The 25,588-nt window shown below is 40.9% G+C and overlaps 3 protein-coding genes across 4 annotated transcripts in view; 1 reads left to right on the forward strand and 2 right to left on the reverse strand.

Moving 5' to 3' along the window:
- The window catches only part of cfap184 (cilia and flagella associated protein 184), a 29,737-nt gene extending 22,673 nt beyond the window's left edge, over nt 1–7,064 (reverse strand). Inside the window, exons 1-3 of one of the 2 annotated variants that reach the window (XM_030076139.1) lie at nt 6,118–7,064; nt 4,142–4,489; nt 2,381–2,700 (exon numbers count right to left, since the gene is read on the reverse strand). In XM_030076139.1, the coding sequence (XP_029931999.1) occupies nt 2,383–2,700; nt 4,142–4,489; nt 6,118–6,840 (1,389 nt within the window). In that variant the 5' untranslated portion in view covers nt 6,841–7,064 and the 3' untranslated portion in view covers nt 2,381–2,382. Of the gene's footprint in view, nt 1–2,206; nt 2,701–4,141; nt 4,490–6,117 lie in introns of those variants that run through there. The other variant, XM_030076138.1, reaches the window with a different exon arrangement.
- Nucleotides 7,019–16,243, forward strand: tada2b (transcriptional adaptor 2B). Its single transcript, XM_030076137.1, has 2 exons — nt 7,019–7,446; nt 9,999–16,243. The coding sequence occupies exons 1-2, from the start codon at nt 7,177–7,179 to the stop codon at nt 11,214–11,216; spliced, it is 1,488 nt and encodes a 495-aa protein (XP_029931997.1). The 5' UTR covers nt 7,019–7,176; the 3' UTR covers nt 11,217–16,243.
- Nucleotides 16,244–17,341: 1,098 nt separating this feature from the next.
- Nucleotides 17,342–24,736, reverse strand: grpel1 (GrpE-like 1, mitochondrial). Its single transcript, XM_030076756.1, has 4 exons — nt 24,585–24,736; nt 21,321–21,468; nt 20,117–20,198; nt 17,342–18,652 (listed from the first exon to the last, which is right to left on the reverse strand). The coding sequence occupies exons 1-4, from the start codon at nt 24,665–24,667 to the stop codon at nt 18,306–18,308; spliced, it is 660 nt and encodes a 219-aa protein (XP_029932616.1). The 5' UTR covers nt 24,668–24,736; the 3' UTR covers nt 17,342–18,305.
- Between the last annotated feature and the right edge of the window lie 852 nt (nt 24,737–25,588).

The following is a 25,588-nucleotide window of genomic DNA, read 5'->3' on the forward strand; positions in this document are numbered from 1 at the left end:
AGACAATATGCTTTCCCACCAGTACCGAGGAGACTGATTTGCTTGATTCTGACCATTTTTAACTGTCACTTAACCTCTGTTGAAAAGGATGTGAAAAAGCATTCATACACAGATAGTTACATAATCAACTCACAAATATAATCAACTCAAACTCCCATTGCATTTTCAACTGTAACTGAAATATAGATTAATCATCAAATATCAAAGTAAGAATGGCATGGAGAAAACACATAAAAAACAGTGGAGATGTTACTGCAAAGCATCCATTTACACTTCTCTTTACTCTTCCTCTCTTGTATCTTGATGTTCAGTGACTGTTATCATGCTTCTAGCCAACATCATTTTGTCAGGATTTGAAGGTCAACTGAAAGACCTACAGACAAGACTTACAACAGATAATACATTAAATTTGTGTTAAAATGTATGCATGAGTAGTCAATTTCACCACAGGCCACAGTCAATTAAATGTGTTCTAAAAAGCTACCATGTGGTTACTTTTTTCAATTTAAATGGTCACATTAATTTACCTGAATATGTCCTGCACACACACAGACACACAGACACACACACACACACACACACACACAACTCAACTGCACAGCCATTAATAGAAAATGCAATTCTAAATGATTAAGAGGTGTTTACAGTCACACTGTCACAATGAGGGACAAAGAGATCTAACATGTTTCCATGATCCAAAAAAGCACTCTACAGTTTAGTGTTTGTATAGGGTGAAATTCTTTGATGCAATACCCTTTTGCACCAATGTCAGTCCAATATGTTTAAAAGAAAATTCCCTACATGACTGAACCCTTAATGGCTGAATGGCTCCATCTAGGGTCCAAAAGAGGAGAGTCCAAACAGGCAGCCAAAAGAAAGCACATTTCAAACAAGGGCTGAATGATATGGTTAAAAAAAATCACTTTGCAATTAATTTGACAGATGTTGCGAGTGCAATATGATTTTTGAATTTTAGTAGGAATGAGAAGTTTGCAGTCTAATTCATATTTTCAATTAGAAAACTATTAAAATGTTGATAATGTGATTTTTCCTGGGGTCTGTACCAAACAAACATGTTTTCTTACATCTGAGAAATCCAATTTGCAGGCCAGGGCATCATAATACTGCATCATAATACTTTATTTGCAACAATGTTTTATCACACATTTTACTTTCATCAAAAGACTGCCGCTCCCTCCTGCAATTTGGATACTGCACTTGGCAATTTTCCAATTTCGAAAATGTTTTGATTAACTATTTCAAAAGCAGTAAAACAGCCTCAAATATTTACCACAATGGAACAAGGCTTAAAATGTAGAATAAATATGGGTCATTGTCTTACAGCTCAAATGATACTAATATCTTTGCCTCTCTCAGACACATACACTATATGGACAAAGGTATTGGGCCACCTATACATTAAACCTACAGGAGCTTTTATGACCTCCCATTCTAAATCCACAGGCATTAATATGGAGTTGGCCCCTTTGCAGCTAGAACAGCTTCAAATCTTCTGGGAGGCTTTCTACAAGATTTTAGAGTGTGTCTGTGGGAGTTTTTGCCCGTTCATCCAGAAGAGCATTTGTGAGGTCAGACACTGATGTTGGACCAGAGGGCCCAGCTTGCAGTCTCCGTTCTAGTTCATCCCAAGGGTGTTGGATGGGGTTGAGGTCAGGGCTCTGTGAGGGCCAGTCAAGTTCTTCCACACCAAACTCAGCCGGCCACGCCTTTATGGAGCTGCTTTGTGCACTGGGGCTCAGTCATGCTGGAACAGAAAAGGGTCTTCCCCAAACTGGTCCCACAAAGTTGGAAGCAGAGAATTGTCCAAAATGTCTTGGTGAGTTGAAGCACCCTTCACTGGAACTGAGGGGCCGAGGCTGAGCCCAGACTCGTCCATCAGACCGCCACATAGAGAAACGTGATTGGTCACTCCACAGAACATGTTTCCACCGCTCCAGAGTCCAGTGGTGGCGTGCTTTACATCGCTTCATCTGATGCTTGGCGTTGTGCTTGGTGATGTAAGGCTTGCATGCGGCTGCTTGGCCATGGAAACCCAAGCCATGAAGCTCCCAGTGCAGTTCTTGTGCTGATGTTAATGCCAGAGGTGGTTTGGAGCTCTGCAGTTATTGAGTCAGCAGAGTATAGGCCACTTTTACGCACTATGGGCCCTATCTATAATAATTTTTCCTTCTGGAAAAAATATTTTCCACATAATTTTCAGCACACTGTCATACATATGTTCTTAGTTTGGTCTTCAAATTTTTCCTTAAATTGTTGAAATTCTTGCCAAAGTGATAAAATGCATGCGTTCCTGCAATACATGTGAGTATTTGTGTTTGTAAATGCGTGTGTTCACAGTCAAAACAAGCTCACTTCTTACCATTAAGTTGTCTTCACCTTCATCTTCATCTTCAGAGGAGTCACAGCCGTCTGCCTCTTCAGGTTGGCCAGCCTATCCTGGAGCTGGACAGAGGTGTCCATGCTGTCCTGGAAGTCACGCTGCAGGACACTGTTCCAAAGCAATCCGCAGGGCTGTCGCAGCCTCAGGTTGTCTCTGTGCAGGCAGTTGCGGGCTTGCTTTATCTGGGTCAGGAGGTTCCTCTTCCCAGCCACTGTGGCTTCCAGCTCAGCCAGCTGGGCTTGCCTGCTCCGTCTCTCCACCTGGCTCCACTGAAGCTTCTGCTTCACACTTGTCAGGACCTACAGAGCAGCAGAGACAACAATATCATCAGCATTACACGTTGAGAGAGAAACTCAGTGATGTCAGCTTACCCAGTCTACTTCTCAAACTGCAACTGCTTTGGTAAAAAGGTACTCATCTTCAAAAGCCAAATTCATCAGAAACGAGAATTTTTTCTGGACCTTGTGAAATGTCATGAAACACTATGGTCTAGTAACATAACATCACTTTGTTCACATCAAGTTTGTTTCATTGAAAGGAACCGCATAAGGAACGCTTGCAGCACCTTTAATAATGTCCAATTCAAAGTCCTGATAGCTGCATAGACCAAAAAAATCATTCAAGCACAGTTCCAAAAAAGCCTGCACATTACTGACAGAAACACACTGAGAGACTGCTTTTCACGTTTCATGAAAAAGTACTCAGAAAATGCTCATTTGCAGTGTAAATGTTTCAGTCCAAGTCCATCTTCAGTGCATGAAAATCATTCATTATCATGTGTGTCAAGTCCAATAAAGTGAGAGAAATATTGCTAAAGAGAATGTGGCACAAAAACTGCTGTATCAATTTTCTGGTATTCATGGAAGCTAAAATCCTAACTGAAAATAAAATTCAGTTAATTGTGCAGTCCTTATAGTTGCCATCTTTCTGGACTTGTGCTGTTCTGTTCTGATGTTGGGGAAAATGCTGTTGCCCACACTACTTCTACTGACTATAACCAGTCATAACCTTCGTCTACACAGCAAAAAATGTCAGTGAAAAAATTTCAAATAGTAACAGTAAAAGACCATAATATCGAAAATAGTAGATCACTGTGGCAGACACACTGAATTGCCCTAAAACAAGAAACACGACATAATTTTAATTTTTACTGCCATAATATGGAGAAAATACACAATTTAAAGTGTGTGTGTTACATTTTGGTAAAATTAATGAAAGAATACCATATTTCTCTGATTCGTGCCTTTCAAATGTGAATATTTTCTGGTTTCTTTAGTCCTCTATTCAGCAAATTAAATATCTTTAGGTTGTGAACTGTTGGTTGGGACAAAACAAGACATTTGAGGACATCACCTTGGGCTGTAGGAAACTGTGATCAACATTTTTACCATTTTATGGACCAAACAACTGATTGAGAAAATAATCAACCTGTTAATCGCTAATGAAAGTAACTAAGTTATTTGCAGCTCTAAAATTGTTATACTATTATTGTTGTTATTATTACTGTTAATGTTTTCTTGTCTATTTTATGGTTTCTGAGATCAGCGTGCCAGTCCACTGTGAACACCTCATCAATGAGTCTCCATCCAGAATGATACACTTACACTCATAGAATCTGGAGATATAAATTGTATCTCACGTTCTCTGTAGAACAGCTGAAGGCAGCTGGTCCACTGGGGAGACAGACAGAAGAATCACATTTGATCATATTCAGTTAGATTTAATGAGCATTTAACCTACCAACGTAGTGCTGCTGATCTTGTTGCGCAATCTTAACAGTTCCTCACTTTGCTTTTCCATCTTCTCATTAAACTTCTGGCTCTTGGCCTGCAGCTTTTCAAACTCAAGCTGTTGAAGGTCGTTGGCAAGCTCCCCCTGGGTGTGGAGTTCGTCCTCCAGCTTGCGAGTCCTGATCTTCAGCTTGATATGCTCCAGGTGCATCTGGACCAGCTCGTCCTGCTGACGCTGCTCTGATGCCAGGACAGGCTCAAGCTTGGCCTGAGCTGCCTGTTTGCCCAGGTGCTGCCTCAGACGTGCCACAGCGACATCCTGCTTTAGTGCCACGAAGGCACGCCATTCACTTTCCACCTGAGGATCATGATAAGACAGTGTAGGTTAGAGTTGTGTACATGGGTTACTGCCCAATAACCCATGTACACAACACAAAATACGCAACAAGGGTTGTTGCCTTAGTCTCTTAATTTACAGTCTTTTCATACAACTGTGTTGCCAAATATCCTAACAGCACTGTGAAATTTGCAGATGACACTACATTGATTAGACTGATAAATGACAACAATGAGGTTGCCCGTAGGATGGAGGTGAGGGACCTATCCAAATGGTGTCAAGATAACAACCTCCCTAAATGACCATTGATCTTTGGAATCCTACAATCTTAGGAACCCCAAAATGGTTCAGACACCAGTGTGGGAACAACCCCATCCTGGGGGAAGCTGACACAGTGCGGCAGTCTCTCTCACTGAGGTCAATAGATACAATTGACTGCATTCAGCTCGGACGAAATAACTGTTGATCACAAATGGACTTTCTCATATGGAACATAATAACCAAATACATTACTGAACTGAGCGTGAACATGTTATAAAATCATCTACAACATTGTGAGACATTTTCCTCATTTTCCTCTGATTGCATTGATCAGTTGTCTCATTAGCTCAGTGGTTTGTTTACCCTCTGTATATCACCTTGCTTGTAGTTTAGTAGTTGTCATCAGTGGCTATTGCTTTGTATCGGTGTAAAGGTGTGTATAATTCACGTCGGTAGTTCAAGTAGTTTATGAGTGGAAAAACTGATCCCCTATCAAAAAAGTTTTATTAGAGATCAACAGACAGGGCAGCCAAATTTGGTTTGCCAATTAAAAACTGTGTTAAAATTCAAATTCTAATTACTTAAAATTAGACTAGAACAGGTATGTGTTGACACTGAGTGTGCACAACTTTGTTTCTGCTTTTCTGTATTGAAATAGCTGGTTTTGTATCCTTACTCTTCATACATTACTGAGTATATTCTATGCACAATAGTTGTTATTTGCTTCTTTTCACATGAATTTTGAATGTCGTCCCACTATTGTAGTTGGAGACAGCCTTTGATTGTTCTCTATAGCACACCTGTGTGTACCTGATAAAGGCCTGAAATGTTGTCTAATCAAATAAATTGCCTATTGTGTAGATAAGTGTGGGCCTTACTTTACTTCACTAATGGATTTCGTTCAACCCAGCACCTATCCTGATGTGCGTGGACCAGCTGAAAAAAAAAAAAAACATCTGCTGTTAGACCTGTAGAGGATTGTTACTGAATTCTTACTGAAAGTCCTTGTTGAAAAATAAGCCAGTGTGTAGAACTTTTCAAAGCCTGAAAATGACCAAATTATTTTTTTTTAACCATTTTCAAACCTTCCTTGACTACATAGGAACTGTGCAGAGGCCTTTATAATCTGAAATTTAAAGGCAGAATCAGCAGGATTTTCCTAAAATCAATCTATAGACTCATACAAAAAGAATCCCTCTCAATCATCACTTCTGAGCCACTAGAAGCGTGTGTTGGTGTGTGTCCGCAGAGACCCTGCCCTCTGCATGGATTTTCTTGTTTTGCTGTGCTCGGGACTCTTCTGGGCGTCGGCCTTTAGGCAAGTGGGTGTGTAGCAAACTGCAACAACAACTCCTACTCATTCTGCCTTTAACAATAAGCCGACCCACCTGGCTCAGCCTCTCCTGGCTCTGCAGTCTTAACTGCTCTGCCTGCTGTTGAGCGCTTCCTGAGTTTGTGGTGTGATGCTGCTTCAGCTCAGCTAACGTGCTTATGTGCTTCTCATAGCACAGCTCCTGCTCTGACGCTCGCCTCTTCTCCACCTGGGCATCTTCCCCACTCCTCTTGAAATACTCCAGCAGCTGGACCTGCAGACGACTGCTGTGCACGCTGGCTTCCTCTCTCTCTGCATGAAGCTGCTGCAGAAGCTGCACTAATTCTTCACAGTCAGTGTCTCCTTCATCTGGAGAGGCTACTCCTTCTACTTCTTCTACTTCTCCTTCTTCTTCTCCAGCCTCTTCCTCCTCCATTACAGGGCTGCTGCTCTCTGCCGCTGAACTCTCCAAGTCTAACATGGGGAGTCCATCATCATCATGTCTGACTTCGAATATGACACTCCCCTCACAGCACAGTGGCTTCACCTCAGGAAACTCACCAGAATCCACGTTGTTCCCAGAGGGGAGTTCATTTCCATGCTTCTCCCTGGGCTCTGGGGTGCTGGTCACTGATTGTCCAGCAGGGGTCCCCTCACAAGCTTCTGCAACTTCAAAGTTTTGTTGATCTTGTTCCAATGTCCCCCTTTCAGCAGGCACATCATCTCTGTCACTTCCAGCATCAGAAACATAAGATTTGCACTCATCCACCACATTTTCTGTACCATTCTTCAACTCCATGTTTTCACTCCTGGTAGTTGAGGCGTTTTCCTGCTGATCTGTCTGTGCCTCCACCACAGAATCCGTATATGTTTACATAAGCCTACGGTATATCGCACCGAGAGTTCAAACAATACTTATATTTGAGTAAATCTTTTTTCTGTATTTTCAGCGAGGTACAAGTTAGTAAGACCGCTAGTGTTGTTTCGGTTGCCGTGGAAACTAGGATTCTGAGCCAATCACAGGCTCGGTTGCCGCTGCTCATTAATATTAACGAGCAGCAGCGGCTCGCGCCGGGGCTCCAGTGCGCACGCGTGCAGCTCTGTCCCCAACAACAAGAAGCAGGAGCGAGGCAACATGGCGGACCTCGGGAAGAAGTACTGCGTGAACTGTCTGGCCGACGTTACAAACCTGCGGCTCCGCTGCACCGACTGCCCGGACATCGAGCTGTGCCCGGAGTGCTTCTCGGCGGGAGCGGAGATTGGTAACCACCGAAGATGGCACGGCTACCAGCAGGTCGACGGCGGCCGTTTCTCCCTCTGGGGTCCCGAGGCGGAGGGAGGCTGGACCAGCAGGGAAGAGCAGTCGCTGCTTGATGCTATCGAGCAGTATGGATTTGGAAACTGGGTTAGTTGTCTCACTTCAGCGAACCAGCACACAAAGTGGGCTACACCTAACTTCCACAAAACTAGTTTAAGGTCTTAGGAAAATGTACAGAGTGAAATAGGTCAGTGGCAAAGTACAATTTAGCCTATGGCCTGATAATCTAAATAAATAAGTAAATGAGTGTCAAGGAACTTGAGGATGACAGTGATGCTGTCGGTTATTAGGTGTCGAGTTACGTGGTATTATGATAATCAAGTTGTCTAGATCGCCAAGTATCGATCTATGTTTCTTTTGGATTTGCTTGCCACCTCTTTTTGCTGCTGCTAAAATCTTTGGTAGTGCCTTTTGATTTCCAAACTAAAACAAAGCCGTAAAGAGACTCGTGTTACAGAGTGCTATTTTATATATGTATGTATTCATTGAAAGCACTTTACAGGTTGTATTTATGACTTCCTACTGGAATAATATCGGGTTATAAGGAGCAGCCTAAGGCAGCGTGTCAGTTGAGTTTTCATCAGATGCACTGGGGGATCAACCTGCCTCAAGTTTTTCGTCCATATCTTTTGAATTCAGTGAACTCATCCTTTGGCCTGAGTGAATTCATAATGCACATGAGGGGTTTTCTGGATCCCAAAGTTTGATTGAACTTTGATTTAGCATAGCCACGGACCCCTGTTTGAAATCATTTTTATAAAGGACTCTGATAGATAACTGTGTTTTGGGGTGTGTTAAGAATTAAATGATTTAGGTAACATACAGGGGTGGACTGGCCATCGGGCCCACCGGGCATTTGCCCGGTGGGCCGATGTGCTAAGTGGGCCGACAGTCCCCCGACACTTTTTTTTTTTTTTTTTTTTTTTTTAATTATTATTGAAATAGCTGACCGTAAGATCAGTAGATCAGCGGCCCGATTGACACTGGGCTGGCCCAATCACATTGCTAAACAACCCCTTTTGCGTAGTTTGGTCCCGCCTGCATAATGATTTCGGCAAATAAAGTCATTGCAAGAGTTTGTTTACTCAGCACCGGGCCGGCCCTTGAGACACGCTGCTCTGCGGCCCATTGGTTATTTTTCTTCACTGACACGGGGCTGGCCCAATCATATCACGAGCCTGTGGCTCGGTGCGCCGGTGTGCAGTGCAACGCGGGTCAAACGTTATCTCATAGGATCTACTGAGATGGAGAGAAAACGCAAAAGTGGCGCAGAAAAACTGCGAGAAAAAAAGCGGCTGTCAATTTTCAAACCGATCGTACTTTTTCGCTTTTTCGTAATTTATCAATATGAATGAAGAACAAGCCCAAACAATACCCGAGGAACACAATTCCCGATGGTAGAGCGGATAGTGCCCCCGTCTGCCATGCAGGAGATCTTCGGTTCAATTCCCCACCCGGACAAAAGTCGGGTTTTACTTTATTACCTCACTTTGTTGTTAACCATGACAGTGAAGTGATTCTTATCATTCTGCCTGTCATTGGCTAGATGACACATACTGTGGCATTTAGGGTTTCTGTAATTTTCATTTCTGTACTCTTTTTGTGAATTTGTAACCCAGGTGCTAAATTATTATTATTATTGTTATTATTATTTTGCCTTGTTTTGTTTTGGGTTTGTTTTGTTGTTGTTGTTGTTGTTTTTTTTTTTTTTTTTTTTTTTTTTTTTTTGCCTTTTTTAATGCCTTGTTCTAACTTTATGGGGAGATATATATACCAATCGAATCAGATTCAGATTTAAAGGATTTGTGTGGTATACTGTTGGCCAGTTGTGGCCTGTTCAATAGAATAAAAAAGTTCAATTCCTATTCATCTATTGTATTTTATTGTTCCACTATAGTACTATAGGCCAGTATGATTGGGGCAGCCAAGTAATTTGACATATTTGAACAATGTTTTTAAAAAGTAACGTAATAGTTACTTTTCCTGGTAATTAATTACTTTTTAGTAGAAGTAACTAGTAACTATAATTAATTACTTTTTCAAAGTAACGTGCCCAACACTGCTGATGACAGCTAACTAATTGCATGGCATTATAGTTTTAAAGAGTTGCACAGTTGGTATACACATTTAAGAGAGCAAAATGACCGGAAAGGTGTGTGTTATCAAATGTGGTGGGCCGGTCTGGTCCAAAATGCCCGGGCCGATTTTTTGTCCCAGTCCGCCCCTGGTAACATACATATCAGACTGACAAAGTGCTACATTTAAACAAAATGCAAAAATAAGTCCTACCTTTTTTTTTTTTAATCATAATTACTTGTGAATTCAAGTATAGTGACATTAAAATATTCCCAGTTTTGCTGAGGACTCCCTTGAAGTCCCTCAGGGAATAAAAAATAAAGTTTGATTAAATTAAATTAATGCTTTTCTTAACCAATAAGTGATCTGTCTTGAGATTGTTTTGTTCATTACCAGCTGGAGGTCATCATTAATTTTTTTATCTTTATCTGTTTTATTATTTCACTGTGTCCTACAATGCACTGCATCCTGTTCGTCAGCCCATTTCATATGTATTCAACTTTAGCAACATATTTACATATTAATGCAAGTATCATCATCAGTAACACGTTTCTGTGTTTCAGGAGGACATGGCCACCCATGTGGGAGCTTCCCGGACCCCCCAGGAGGTCATGGAGCATTATGTCACCATGTACATCCATGGAAACCTGGGCAAGGCCTGCATTCCTGACAGCATTCCTAACCGGGTGACGGACCACACCTGTCCTAGTGGGGGGCCCCTATCCCCCAGTCTAACAACACCTCTCCCTCCACTGGACATCAGCCTAGCTGAGCAGCAGCAGCTGGGCTACATGCCGCTTCGTGATGATTATGAGATTGAGTATGACCAGGATGCGGAGAAGCTTATCAGTGGCCTGTCGGTCAACTACGACGACGAGGATGTGGAAATCGAGATGAAACGCGCTCATGTGGATATGTATGTGCGTAAGCTCCGTGAACGACAGCGTCGCAAGAACATTGCCCGGGACTATAACCTGGTTCCTGCCTTCCTGGGCAGAGACAAAAAGGATAAAGAGAAGGAGAAGCCAGGGGTGCTTGGAGTTTCAGGCACTGGTGGTGGCGGCATGGGCGGGATGGGAGTTGGCGGTAGCATGACAATCGGTGCGGGTTCCACGACAGCAGCGGGGTCAGGTTCAGTCACAAGCACACCTAAACGCAAGATCACCAAGGAAGAGAAGGAGCAGCGGCTCCGGCTGCGGGGCCTCTGCCAGTTCATGGCCCACAGGGAGTTTGAGGAATTCTTTGACAACATGCACAAAGAGCGCATGTTGAGGGCCAAAGTGCGCGAGTTGCAGCGCTATCGCCGCAACGGCATCACCCGTCTGGAGGAGTCAGCCGAGTACGAAGCTGCGCGCCACAAACGGGAGAAACGCAAGGAGAACAAGAGTGTGGTCGCCTTCAAACGGGGTGGTGGAGGAGGGGGCGGGCTCGGCTTCGGGTTGGGACTAGGAGGTGGAGCCGGGGCAGGTGGAGGGGCCGCAGGAGGAGTCAATGTTGGAGGCGGAATCAAAGAAGAGGGCAAGGATGGGGAGTTCGCCGCCATCGAGAATCTGACGGGTTTTGAGCTGCTGTCGGACAGAGAGAAGGTGCTGTGCAACTCGCTGAACCTCAGCCCCACACGCTACCTGACTGTCAAAACCATCATCATCAAAGATCACCTGCAGAAGAGGCAGGGCATTCCTGCCAAGAGCCGCCTGCCCAGCTACCTGGACAAGGTCCTCAAGAAGCGCATCCTCACCTTCCTCACAGAGAGCGGCTGGATATCCCGTGATGTCTCGTAACACTCCAGAGGAGCTTGTTGATGGTTGGTCATACTTCATTTGCTGATCAAAACTACTGGATTTCGCCATTTTTTTGTAAAGGTGACCTTGTGAATATGTACATTGCAAAGAAAAAGGATGTCCCTTTGGAAACAAATATTTTCATACGAGGAGGGGTAGGAACAGAAGTAGGCCTATATTTTTATAACGGAATCAAAATATTGTGGGGGTAATGATCATTTCTGTGGGTTCACTTTATTTGGTGTCCATATTGCTTTTGAAGATGAATGCAACTCTGATACAGTCTGAGCTGATGTAGAGGTTTCACCTGTTCTAACAGCAGTGATGAATCCTAGAATGGTGCAGGGTCAGTATTTGTCACTGAAATTATCATCCTTGTGGTTACTGCTGTGTTTACAGTTTGGAATTACAACAGACAGAGGAAACTCAAACCATTAATTCGTTAAAGTGATTTTCATGTTCTGTTACTTAACCAGTTAATGCCGCGCCAGGCAGCTCTGCGCTTTTGCAGCCCATGTGGCAGCAAAAGATTGAAGTTTGAAGAGCAGGTTCAGCTTTTCGGATGGTTGCTCACTTTCTGTTTGGCGTCATGTGTCACCTCCTGTCTGCTGACGGCATTTGCTCCCACTGACCATACCTGAGAGCTGAAGTTAGTTGAAGCAAATCTGTGGCATCTCAGGGCCGATGCGATGCCCTTTTTCTTGTTTAGAGTCATTTCAAATGTTTTTTCTTGCTGGTTTCATCTCACCAGAAATTGTAAGTGTTGAAGTACGACATCAAAACAGTTTAACCCTTTGAAAGCTGAGCAGATTCAGTTGATTTCATTCAAAAACAACAATGTTTAAAATTAGCCAAAAAATGACAAGAAAACTATATTTGAAATGACTCAGATGATATTTAATTATATTGTGTGTATATGATTTGAAAGTCAGATCAGTGATGCTGGATCAGAATTTTTGTGTTCAAATGCTTGTTAAAGGTGCCTGAACCCAAGCAAAATATCTCTTGATCTAAAGGGGGTGCACAGCTCACTCAAAGTCAACTTGGAGGTCCTGAACATGAGGACGTTTATAAACCTCTGGCTTAGACCAAAAGGTTGATGTATTTCTAGAGTAACCTGTTGCCTGGTGCAGGTTTAAGCCAATCCAAACACACTGATCAGTTGCAATAATTTATATATTCAGGACAGTTCCAATTTTGTGAGTATGTATGTTGATCCTGCACCGTTTCCTATGTCAATGCAGAATTCCTTGTTTCCCCAGGCTTGTATCTCCATTAAGGTATCAGTATTTTGGTTTGATGTTGCTGATATTTGGTGTTAAAAAATTTGCCTTTTTTAATGCAAAAATTCAAACAAGAATTTAGAGTTTGCACTGTTTTATTCTTATCAGTGGAAAAAGCATTAAACAGCATTCGCACCTTCATGGAATGTTTTTTAGGTGATCAGCTGCTCCTTCACGCAGGTTTCACCGCAGGGCTTACAGGCTGTTGCACTGAAATAATCTCTCTAGGCAGACGTCTGAAATAAAATGTGTTTAAAGCACTGACCAGCTGTCCTGTCAGAAGACCAACGACCAGCTGATATTAGATTTCTAATGGCAGATCAATATTGGCTTAGCTGTAAAAACAAAATACTCCTTCCTTATATACTTGTTTTGTTATGATTAAAGATCACTCTCGACATCAACCTTTTGGTTTGTACAGACAGACTGTGTCAGAGCAGTTTTGTCTGCTGTCCTTGGTGACACATTTCTCATCTTCTTTCTTTGTGGGCTTTTGTGCGGGCCAAGCCGTGGCCAGCGCACGATTTAAATGTAAATGAAGTTCTTGAATTGGCGATTGGTGGACAGGGAGCAGGAGTGGAACACAGGCTGGAATAAAGGACCGCACATGGGTGGGTGTTGCCCAAATTGGGATATGCTTTCTGTATTCTTTCTCCACTGACCTCTTTGTTAAAGACCCAGTATTCTTGCGGTAATTTAAGCCATCTTTGCTGTGTGTGTGTGTGTTTTGTCACAACAGACTTGACCTTTAACCTGGGTCTTTGCCCTCCATGTGACCACCAAGGAGGATTTGAATCTGCTTCATTTTTAGGCTGTACTAAAAGCTGGAGGTCATGTTAGGTAGATGTTGCAGTTTGCTGATGTTGTCCTTTCAATAAAAAAGTTAAATCTTCAAGCTTCAGGGATCAAACTCATCTGGCCTGAAGGATCTCCTAAACCACCTTGAGAATTTCTTTAGTATGACTTTCAGTGGAGTTTTTGTGTCCCACAGTGGTTCTTAATAGAAAATCTCAATAAATGAATATTTAAATCATAAATCGTATCGATGTGCTACCAAGGTCCGAACTAGAGTAGAACAACATGGTAAAAAAAAAAAAAAGAAATCATATTGCGATAAATTATACAGATATTGCGATTGTGATATGATTCACAATTTTAGTAGGAATGATGGAGTCTGCATCAGAAAAACCTGTTGTCCTTTACATCTGGAAAATACAGTTTGATGGGCAGGGAATCTCTGGCACCATAAAGCTTTATGTACAACAATGTTTTGTCACACATTTCACCTTTATCAGAAAATTGCAGCTCCTGCAATTTGGATATATTATTTGGATTTTGATCATTTTTGATTCCAAGGAAACACTACAGCCACCCAGGTTTCCGGTGCCAACCACACGCTGAGTACTTTCTTGTGTGTAGCTGAAGTTGTGCTGATCACTGAACCACTGATCTGAATGCTGTTTGAGAAACATTTCCACAAGCTGACAGCTAAGTCTTAGGGCAAATTCTTTATCTTTTCAAAATTGTGAATATTAGCACTAAAAATCAGCGTCACATACCAAAACTTCATGTTGGTAATGCAGTGCACAGCAGGCTGCAGCTGTTCCACACTTAAGATGAAGGAAGGATGGACATCGTCTACAAAATCCAGCCCTAAGCTACTGGGCTAAGTAGAGCTCTGACTTCAAAGTTCAGTCTGACCATGAATGTTCTAGAGAAGCATCAAGACTTAGAACCTAGAACAACCAGGCATTTAAACTAGGGATTGACCAGTTACCGGTCCCAGATGATTATGCAAAAATCATCCGAATTTTTGCATAATTGGGCCGAAACATAGGGTTTTTTAATAGTTGTTATCATCAATTTGATTTACATGATGGCTGATATGAAAACCACAGATGCTGGCTGTGTCTGAAAGACAGGGCAACACAAGTGAGTGGCCGGGCAGCATTTCTGTTATATGGTTACAATATTCTTTTTCCTTGTCACTGTATTTGTTTTTAGTTTTACAGAAAGACAGAAAGCCAGGGGGAATACAATTTCATTTCAGTTTTGCTAGATTGAAATACTTGTGCTGTGTTCAGACACCTTTCACAAACATTTGAACACAAGAATGGTCCAGCATCACTGATCTGCACGGAAGGAACTAATGACAGTTTTCTCATGTTGCTGTAACTGAGAAGGTTTTTTGTGTCCTTGTCAAGTATTTTTAAAAAATAGTAATTTGACTTTCACTGAAGTACATGTTTTGCTTGAGTTTTGTGCTTCACTACATTTTAAATCACATCCATTACAGAGAACAAACGATCGCTGACAGATCGTGGAACCTTTCACAATAAAAGTTCAGTCAGAAAAGATGAGAAGAGGAACCAGCTTCAACTTTGTTGGTTCTGCTTGTAGTCATTTCCAAATTTCACTGAAAAAAAAAAAAAGCTGCACAATGAGAAACTATAGCAAGGACCATTTTGACTCCGCTGGTGAAAATGTGGAATAAGTTTGTAATAAGTGGCCTGGTGATGAGAACCATGTAGACTCGACCATTTTTTTAAACTTTATTTAACTATTATCTCTACAGGTAATCTTATTGAGACTCGGGGTTTCATTCTCAGGAGAGACCTGTCCAACACAAACACAACAATACACAACCCAAATATTAAAGTGAATTTGCAAAAGTGCCAATGAGTCTACAGGGCCCTCACTTCATTTAACCTTTGGAAACTTTGCATAATGCACCTTTAAAAGAATCTAGTTTGTATCGTATAGTCTCATCCTTTCTAAGTGAATGGAAAAGAGCATGCCTTACACAGTTCCCATGAGGTGAAAAAGTGACGTGCTCTGGGTACATGTGAAATGAGCTACTTTTTATTTTTACAGCAGTACTTCTACTGCAGTAAACAGTACTTCTACTAGAGGAGTAGTTTGCACTACTCTTTCCACCACTGCTGACCTTTCAGTGTATAATTTTAATGATTATAGTTTTCTTGTCTTTTTTATTTGCTTTTTTTTGCCATTTTTTTACTAATGTAAACTAAACATTTGTTAATTTAAATCAAAGTTTGTGTTGGTGTTTCTAATGCTGTTAATTCTGACACTGCAGTTTTTAAATTTACAAATGAATATGGGTCCTAAATATCAGTTATTGCTGATCTTGATTACTAATAATCGGTAATGGCCCTGAAAAGTCAGTATGTTTATCCCTAATTTAAAACCTGATGTCAGGAGTGTCCCAGGACAGTTGAGATGTGTGTGTGTGTTTTTGACCTGCCAGGCTTCTCTGCATTGGGTCAGTGTTGGTGATGTTGATGTTCATCAGTCTGAATGATTTTTCAAAACATTCAGAAAACAACATTGTAATTTGAACTGTTTTCTATGTTTTTCCTAAGGGGGCAGGGAAATATGTTCTATATTCTATGTGGGGGATTTTGCTTAGAATGTCACCACCTGTAAATATTTTTGTAAGATAAATTGAGAAAAAAAATATAAATGCTGACCTGTGAAATGTACAGTATTTTATGTCATCCACATTTTTATAGCTTGAAGAAGTGTGCAAGAAAGACCTGTTTTCTGAAGCTTTAGGTATGATCATGGCATACCACTTCTTTTTTTTACCTGCTGGTTGTTTCCGTAGGAGTCAGAGCCTCTGTCCTCTTCAGTGCTCAAACTGTCCAGCTCTTCTGCTCTCACATCGCTTGTGTTTGCACCACATGGTGTGGATGGTTTTCCATTAAAACTGAAAATTCTTCATACTTCCAAACTGTCTCATCCATTCACTCGTCAGCAGTATAATAACCTCTGATCAAAGTCTCCTTGGGTTCATTCAACACTAATGTGCGGTAATGCCGGTCCAAAATGGAAAAATCCACCTTACATTTAACCCTTTGAAAGCGGAGCAAGTGCGTTCTATTTCTTTAAGAAACTTTGGGGGAAAGGTGATAAGCAAAAAAAAAAAATGACTTGGAAGATGAGAAAAGATAATTGATTTAGAAGACAACTATAATGGTAATAACTAAAATGATTATACATCAGACCAGTGATGCTAGATAGACAAAAGTTCTTGTATTTAAATAGGGTCAGAAGCGATAACTGAGAGGGATTATTTTTGTATTAGTCAACAGAATTTTTTTTGTTTTAGGAAAAGCATGCTCATTCTGCCTTTAAATATACTTGAACTTGAAACTGAAGACCTGTACATTCCAGAAGTTACTTTGTCATTTAGTGCTGGGTTAGTTAGTAATCCACAGAAAAAAGAAAAACTCAAACAAAATGGACCCAGAAATGCAAGATACAACAGCTCTAAGTGCCAGCAACTTTTTTGTTTCTTTTTAAACATGCACTATGATCTGCAATATTTTTCGCACATTTAATATATTCAGTCGTTCAAAATATTGTTTTAGTGTTTATTTATTTAAAGATGTAAATGTATCCTTTATCTAACAAGTGAACTACCTTTACAGCTGACACCCTGAAGAAATGACCTGCTGTGGTTCTTAATTAAAAATTTGTTTCACATGACAGGCAGCTTTTCCTTCCTGGCAAGAGGAGAATTTTAAAGGAATACCTACATTTTTGCATGAAAATGATCAAATGAAAGATAGATCAGCAGCAGTTATTGGCCATCAGCAGCTACAGAACAAAAACTGTCAGCTAAGTCGGGTGAAGCCTGGGGTGACTGGTGTGTTTTCAATAATGGCTCCAGCCATTTCTTGTTTGTTTTGTTGATACACCAAAGAATTGTTATACTGTGCTCCGGAAGCTGTCAGGTCTTGAGATAAACTGATTTCTGCTGATTGGTTGATGGAGTTTGTCTTGGAAACCTGAAGTTAAACAGAAAAAGAATAAAAGTGGAGGAAACCTGAGTTGATCAGTTTATTCTGAAGCTGGCAGTGGGACATTACCATCAAATGAAGCCTGAGCACCAATATGAACATCATCTGTCTATGATGTGCCATGATGATGATGATGATGATGATGATGATGATGATGATGGTGAGTCAACCCTTGGAAAACCCATTTCACTGCAAAAAAAATCTCAGGCTTTACAAAGTTCCTGCCTCGTCCATAAAATACAGTAAAACTGTCAAACTTTTAATCGCGTAAAAATGAAACGAGGAAGGGAGGAATCACATCAAAGATTATATGATGTTAAACAAAATGTCTGGAATGATATCAGCAGTTCAGTATCAGGATCACTCACCTCCAATCCCATTATGCATTTTAACACTAAATATTCTGATGATATTTTAACATTAACAGCTGAGCCACAACAGAACTTGAAGTTAGGACATTTTATGCTTCTTTAATAAACAGCATCAGGTTATTAATGAATACAACATATTTTCAACTGTTTCTCTTCCAGTCAGGTGGCTTGTGCCTGCATAAAGACATGCAGACCTTTCCGTGTGATTTGGTGTAAAGTATTTCTTTACAAACAGTGATTCCATTATGAATAACAATAACATCAATGACAGTTGGTAGGAGCACTACATCCCGCCAGAGAAAAAGCAACATACTATGACAAAGACAAGACACATGGCTGAAATCTAACTGAAATCTGAAATCTAATGTGACTCGTCCAGATGAGACGCCCCACACCAAAGTGCTGCAACTCTGTTCACACAGTTTGCATGTTCAGTTCAGTTGGTTCCTGTCTGCCTGAGGCACCACGAGGTGGGGGTGGGGGTAGGGGGTTTGAGGGGGGAGAGGGCGGCGAGAAGAGTGCGGTGGGACCTCGACCAGTCTGCTATACTCGAGGTGATCCTTCGTCCCGGCCAAACACCAAATCTTCTGTCACAGTGCTGCCTCAGCACTAAGAGGCTTTGGCCACGCCCACCAGAGCCGGCCTTAGGGTTCGACCATGAAGCTTGTAGCCCACCTTGGTTACTACGGCAACGGTGCCGGGCTCCTTGCCCTCCACAGGTGCATGGAACAGCGCCTCGTGCTCATATGGGTCGAATTTCTGGCCGTCGGGGTTGAGCTTGACCAGGCCGTGCTTGTTGAACACCTTCTGGATCTGCACCTCGGTCATCACCAGGCCGTCGTACAGGTTCTTCAGGTGCGGGTTCTGGCTCGTCACTTCCTCCTTCGGCACGCTCTCCGTCGCTTTCTCCAAGATGTCTGCCACCTCCAGCAAGTCCTTGCAGAAGCCCTGGATGCCTGCACAAGTTACAACATATTCAGCAGTCAGCATGTTTCAAAGCTCTGCCCGGGTGTCACTTGTTGGTCCTTTCCCAAACGGGTGCCTCCCCACTAACACCTCACTAAAGAGTGACACTCATCAAGTCACAGTTGCACCTGCAGAGGGAACTTCTGAATCAAAGGGAGGCTATAAACACATTGGTAAACTCTGAGGTCACTCACCACCTCAACTGCCATGATGTGTTGGTAAAAATAGGCCAAAACTGCTCTGTGTGTTTGTTTGTAGGTAAAAAAGAAACTTCTACTCTGCATCTCATAATCTCCTTGGTTTTGTCAGCTTGCCTGCAAATGTGTAACATCACCATAATAATCTCCATTATTATATAAGATAAATTAGGGATGGCTGTAATTCATTCCTATAAAATCTGCAAATCATTTGACCTTAGGGACAAAATGATATGGAATAGCTACACATTCATTGATTTTAAATTTCAGTCCATGATGCTTGAAGCCAAATGAAAAGGCTGTGTGGGGAAACAACAGGGGGTGACAAACTAATATTTAACAAGGCGGAACTGTTCATTTCCACTTCCTGCAGAAAGATCTGGGACAGTCCCAAAAGTGCCCTCTGTGTGAATGTCAAACAGAGGGGGAGTGGACAGGGCCCAGGGTGTAGGCTGCTGTGTCTCTGACAGGTGAGAAGCACCCTGGGAAACTCAGCTGTGCTTCAGTGTCATTTAGAGGCAACAACAGCCAACTGCACATTTCCACACACACTGAGCACGTTTACATGCACACCATATTCCTGTATTATTCAGAATATCATCAATATTCCGGTTATGCATGAGTCATGTAAACACGCAGCGAACCCGATTAAGGTCATATTCCTGTTGGAGGGAATTCCGAATCAGACCCCTGGCATATGCCTGTTCTAACCAGAATATTGTGCCATGTAAACACCTTAATCGGAAAATGCCCCATACCGGAATATTCAGTTATGTCTGCGCATGCTCGATTCACAATGAATCCTGGGGCGTCTTTGTTGCTATGGTTACTGCAAGCGGGGAGAACAACATGGCAAACAGCAGCAAGAGCCAGGAGACTGCAGTCTGCCTTCATCTAATGAAAGACTTAAATATCATGGAATATATCCATGATAGAAAACACAGAAACAGCGACATCATCTCCTTCTTCTGTATTTTTCCGGCAGACCACACGCCTATAGGTGTACTGCTGCCCCCCGCAGGTTGAGTGCTGCATTAAATAAGAGTGTGGAATATGCCGAAACACAGGAATATGCCAAGTTACATGTAAACAGAATATTCTAGTTGCTGCAGCGCATATAAACACCTTATTCAGGAAATTACCTTAACCAGAATATTGACCTGAATGTGGTGTGTATGTAAACATACTCAATGTCATAATCAAAGAAATCTGAAAACCTGGAGGATTAGCAGATGAAATTGGTTTTGTTTTTTTTACCATATAATTTGGCATCTTCTACCATCTTCTGACTCCTGGTCCTGAGGTTCTCTGTGTCAGCTAAAGCCCGCTTGTACTTCTCCTGCAAACAAACACACACACACACACAACACACACAACAGGAAGCAAAGGATTAACACACCTTATAGTTGGGGAATGTTTGCTACCAATACTATAGATTGAATTTCAGTACTGTATGATACAGTATTAAAAAAATAAATAAATAAAACCATTGCACAGTATTTGTTTCACAATTAGCCTTTTGTTTTGGGTAAAGTGGTAAAGGTGAATGAATGAGTTTTCAGTCTCCAAAGCTGAAACTGAGAGTGAGAGCTGGCCTTCCCAATATTTTTTTTTTTAATTGTACCCTGCACTCACATTTTAGTCACATTAGAGTTTGTGTTGGGAACCCAATGATAAAACCAGTCAAATGCTCTCTCTCTCTCTCCACTGTACTGTGAAAACATGCTCACTGCTGCTATCAATAATCTACTTCATAACAACAGGTTATCAAGCAGATGATTGGCAGTTTATGAGAAGCAAAACCACAACGTTGCTTCTCAAACAAAATGTTCTCTGATCATCGCTGTTTATTGCTAGTAATCTCTACACTCAAGAAAGTCTTTTAAGTTTTCATATTTATTTTGTAAGCTGCATTTCAAGTGCAGCTTACCAAACCTCCTGCACCAGGGTTTGCTCACAGATGTCCATCATAATGGATTAAGTAATTCTACCTGAGAAAGAAGTAGTGATTTGAATTTGACTCAAATATGAATGAAATTAATAAATATATTTCAATAGTATGCAGTTTGTGCTATAATGACATTAGCATCAAAATGACAAATTTCAAGCTGCTGGAGCGCTTTAATCTGCCACAAAAACAAGATGCCATTTTACAATTAAGGTGTGTACATTGCTAAAATGCTCCTCAATAACTGGACTAAATTTGGAATACTCCACATGCATTAATCAGAGAATTAACGGCTCCGACCTTATTTGGATGAAGGTAATAAGAAAATGCTGTTTATGTGGATATTTCTTATTCCAAGCATTGTCTTAATTGGGTTAATATCTGAATTGTATTCCATGTACATGTAGTCACTGATAAATCCTGATCCTGTTGGTGAAATGAGTGCACAACTGTTTTACACTTAGATTTGCTCTTATGCCACTTTAATATTCTCTTCCACAAAGTCAGCCTTACCGTGACATCCTTCAGCTGCTCCTCCAGCTGGGTCTTCTCCTCCACCAGGGTCTTCTCTGCTGCACTCTGCTCCGGCTTCTCTGTCTCATCCTCCGAGCCCCGGCCATTCTTCTGCTGGGCGGCTGTGCACAACAACCGCGGAGACGCTCTGCACCACGACAACAGAAGACTTAATACTGACTCCAGCATCTCAGTGCTAAGCACCAGCAATGGAAGTAACAAATTACAACTGGTACCAATACCCATTATTAGAATTCCGAGAGACAGACAACTGATATTTAGAGCCAAAATTTTCAGTAAATTTGAAAAGTGCAGTGTCAAAATTTACAGCATTAGAAATGCCAACCCAAACCTAGCTTTCAATTAACAAATCTTTGATAAACATTATTAAGAAAAACATTATTTCTCCAACAAAATTCACAAAAAAACAAGAAAATTTCCAGAACAAAACAGAAAATTACAAAAAACTAAAGTGAGTCAAAGGTCAGATCAGTGATTCTTGTGTTTTAAAGCTTTCAAAAGCAATTAGATCCAGAAAAACACACAACGTAGTGTTTATGTCTTTCTGTAAAACTAATTATTTTACTTTTCCTTAACTATATCTGAAGTCTTCCACTCCCTACGTTTTAGATGTATCCATGACAGAGTTGGATTTCTGAGTGAAAACCTGAATCAGTGATACTCCACATCACTGCAACAAAACATGCAGGACTCTTTGATTGGCCTGCTTTTCTTAGTTTATCTTCAAGCTTGTGAAGACACTGCTCAGTAAGGAGCCATGACTCACACCAGAGCGGTGCTGTTGATTCATGCTTTCCTTTCAATCTCTAAAGAACCATGTTTGAACTAAGGAAGATCATACTGTATATAAAATTAACTCAGTAACTTTTCCTCTTTAGTGTGAGGCACTAGAAGTTATTAACTACAATTTGTGATGCTTGTGTGTTTACAGTCATGAAGGCCAACATGTCCAAAACACACTTTGAGGCATTCAGCATTTTCCTCATTCAGCAACACAACAAATAATTTGTCACCTATCATAGATCAGTGCAGTGGTGTAGTCTAGTTTATTCTAGTGGGTATACGCGCACACACACACACACACACACACACACACACACACACACACACACACACACACACACACACACACACACACACACACACACACCCCCTTTCTGAAACGTTAACGTTAGCTCCAGCTGTAGTGTCCCCCGAAATATGGTCAAAAAGAGCCCACTTTATTTTTTAAGTGGTTATACGGAAATGCGGGACCTTTTCTAGTGGGTATACGCTGTATACCTGCGTATCACGTAGACTACACCACTGGATCAGTGCAAATAGTACAAGACGTTTAACTGGATTGTAAAAAGAAATTATGAACCTTAGTACAAAGTGGCACAAAAAGCGGCCTTTTTGTGTTTTCAATCTAATCTGTACATAGGAATCATATTCTTACTTCTTCATAAAGTTGTGACATGGCTGTGTCAAAGAAGTGACAAAATGGAAACAAAAAAGATTGATTTTGGGCGTCACGGAATCAATAATTGTCATGAGAAAAAGAACTGACATCTTATGTGGAATCACCCCCACTTATTTAGTATACTGTAAAGAACTGACATTTTATTTTAAATTAAGTAAAATTCAATACAGGAACTGGCTTGTGCTCAAATCAAATAGGATATCAGGATATTTTGGTCCTGTTTCCAGCCTTGCCAACGTGAGGTTTCAGTATGAGCCAGTCTAGCTAACCTCCTGCCAACTGGCCTTACTAACAATGTTATACAAGCTGACTAAAGACAGAAAACAGCTGACAACAATATGTGGTCCAATTCCAAATCAAATCAAGGAGTTGGTGTTTCAGATTGTACACAGGTACTATCCTGAAAAAGCTCATGTGTGAGACTTCTTCCCTGCTATAAACAACACCTGGACATTTTGTGATCATGAGATGGAAACTGTTGAACATGTCTTTGTTGACTGTTTTTCGTAGAGCTTCTTTTGGGTTTGATTTACAGTATAATTTCTCAAAAAATGAGACAAAGATTTCATGCTGACAAAAACTGATATATTACTTATGTTTAACAATACAATTAATTTGATTATTATTTAGACTAAACATTATATCCATAAAATGATTTGGCTTTTAAAAAAAAAAAAAAAACTCTTTTTACATTTTTAAAGATTCCAATTTTAAAAAATACTTGACTACTACTGAAAATTTAACACTCAGAAATGCAAAACTGGCAAAAACAATTAAATTACTTAGACATTTCAAGTTTACTCCAATTAGTTAGCAACCCTGAAGGGTTTTTTCTTTCTTTCTTTCTTCTGACTACATTTTATTTGTTGTTAACTGTAATTCATTGTATTTTTAATACTAATTATATGTTCATATATATATATATATATATATATATATTTACAGCAACTTTTTCAATGAAAATGTATGTAACATGTCTACTTCATGTTGTTGACGTGAATATAATCAAATAAGAGTTTGACAATCGTATTAAAAAAAACTCACATATATACACATATGTATATAGATATTCACATTTATAGTCCAATTCGAAATGTATTTAGTCCGAGGCCTAGCAGGCAGCATGTAGCACAGTGTGTCATGGTATGTCATCAGACGTCCGGACAGGACATGTCCCACTGTCTTAGCAGAGAGACAAGTCAAACTCCTTTCACACATCTGGCGGGTTATTTTGCTCGTATTATTAATAAATGTACAGAAACATTGGTGCAGCATGAATGAAAAACTGATAATTAATCGATAACCTTTCATTTCGGCCTATGTTCAATACAGCTGTCAGCAATACATTCAGTCCATTTCCAGCTCTCAGAGCCGTCCAGCCTGAGTGCAGCTGCAGCGCTGCTCCATCCCATCACACTACAGTACAGCGTGGAAACCTGTTCATACGTCAGGTAGCAGCTTATGTCACCAGACTCTGCTTCTGATAACTACATGCTAATGCTAACATGCTACCTGGCCGGCTCGCCTCTTTTCTGTCAGTGCAGAACTCTCAGGTTTGAGAAAAGGTGTAGCATTAAGCAACATGGCTACAGGTAAGTCACTGTGTAGATTTCACAGGTACACTTTAACTAACCCGTTAGCAGTCACAAGGCTACATGTTAGAGAGAGCTGTGGTGTGTCTGTCCTTCCGCGGCCTGCCTCACAGGGCCGAGCTGGAAGCTTAGGACCAACAGAACATTTAACACAACACAGCCCCTGTGTCCTGGTTTCATGCGGCTCACCTGAATAGTGAAGGAGAAGCAACAACACAGTAGCTCTGTCTCAGCGCCCGCACACACCAAGTCGCCATTTTCACTGACAACATGCTGACTGGACGTACTACCCTGCTGTCGGCGGCGTGCTGGTGGAAACCAATCACGAGTCAGTCTGAGAATTGCGTCATACATTTGACCGAGAGCCACGGTTAGAGGAGGGTTGACGCTGCTATAGTTTGGTTGAGTTGAAGCTGGAAACAGCCACGTGACCAAGGACAGTTCATTCATCCCTTACCAAACTGAAGGTTATTCAACTGTTACTCAACTCCACTGACACACAGCGCGGTGGCACGCTTATCTGGACAATGAGCAACACTAATTGAAACTGATGGATGACAAATGGCATCGATGATGATGATGATGATGATGATGATGATGGGTTGCCAGCTGGAGTGAAAGTAAACGATGAACGCTAGGTTATTTCCTTACTCAACCTACTGCTGAGATGCCTCCGAGCAAGGCACTGAAGCCCACACAGTGTCTGTTAGGTGTGTGAGTGGCCAATAAAATCAAATCAAATCAAACTAAGTTAAATAAAATTTTAAAATATATATATATAATAATATATTCCAGTAAAATTAAGAGAAAATGACCAGAACATGTGTGTATGTATGTTGTATGTAGAGCTATATAATACATATACTTTTTGCACATCTTTTTATTCATTTATTTATTTATCTATTAACAGATTGCTAAGGCATATATTTTTCTATTTTTTTAGTTAAGTATTTCTGATTCTGATTCTGAAATGGTCACTCTTTTTTTTTTTTTTTTTTTTTTTACATGTAAATGACCAGTATATTAACAAAAAAAATAAAATAAAACTACAAGAGAGTGGCTGGAAGTATAGAAAAAAACAAATAAACCTAGCACAAAAATACCACAACATTCCACAAAAAGAGCTGCCAAACAGCCACGCACAGGCTCCTGCATGGGTTTCAAAGGGTTGAGAAACGCTGAACAGGCCTATG

Source organism: Myripristis murdjan, chromosome 18 (assembly GCF_902150065.1).
Source record: "Myripristis murdjan chromosome 18, fMyrMur1.1, whole genome shotgun sequence".
NCBI lineage: Eukaryota > Metazoa > Chordata > Actinopteri > Holocentriformes > Holocentridae > Myripristis > Myripristis murdjan.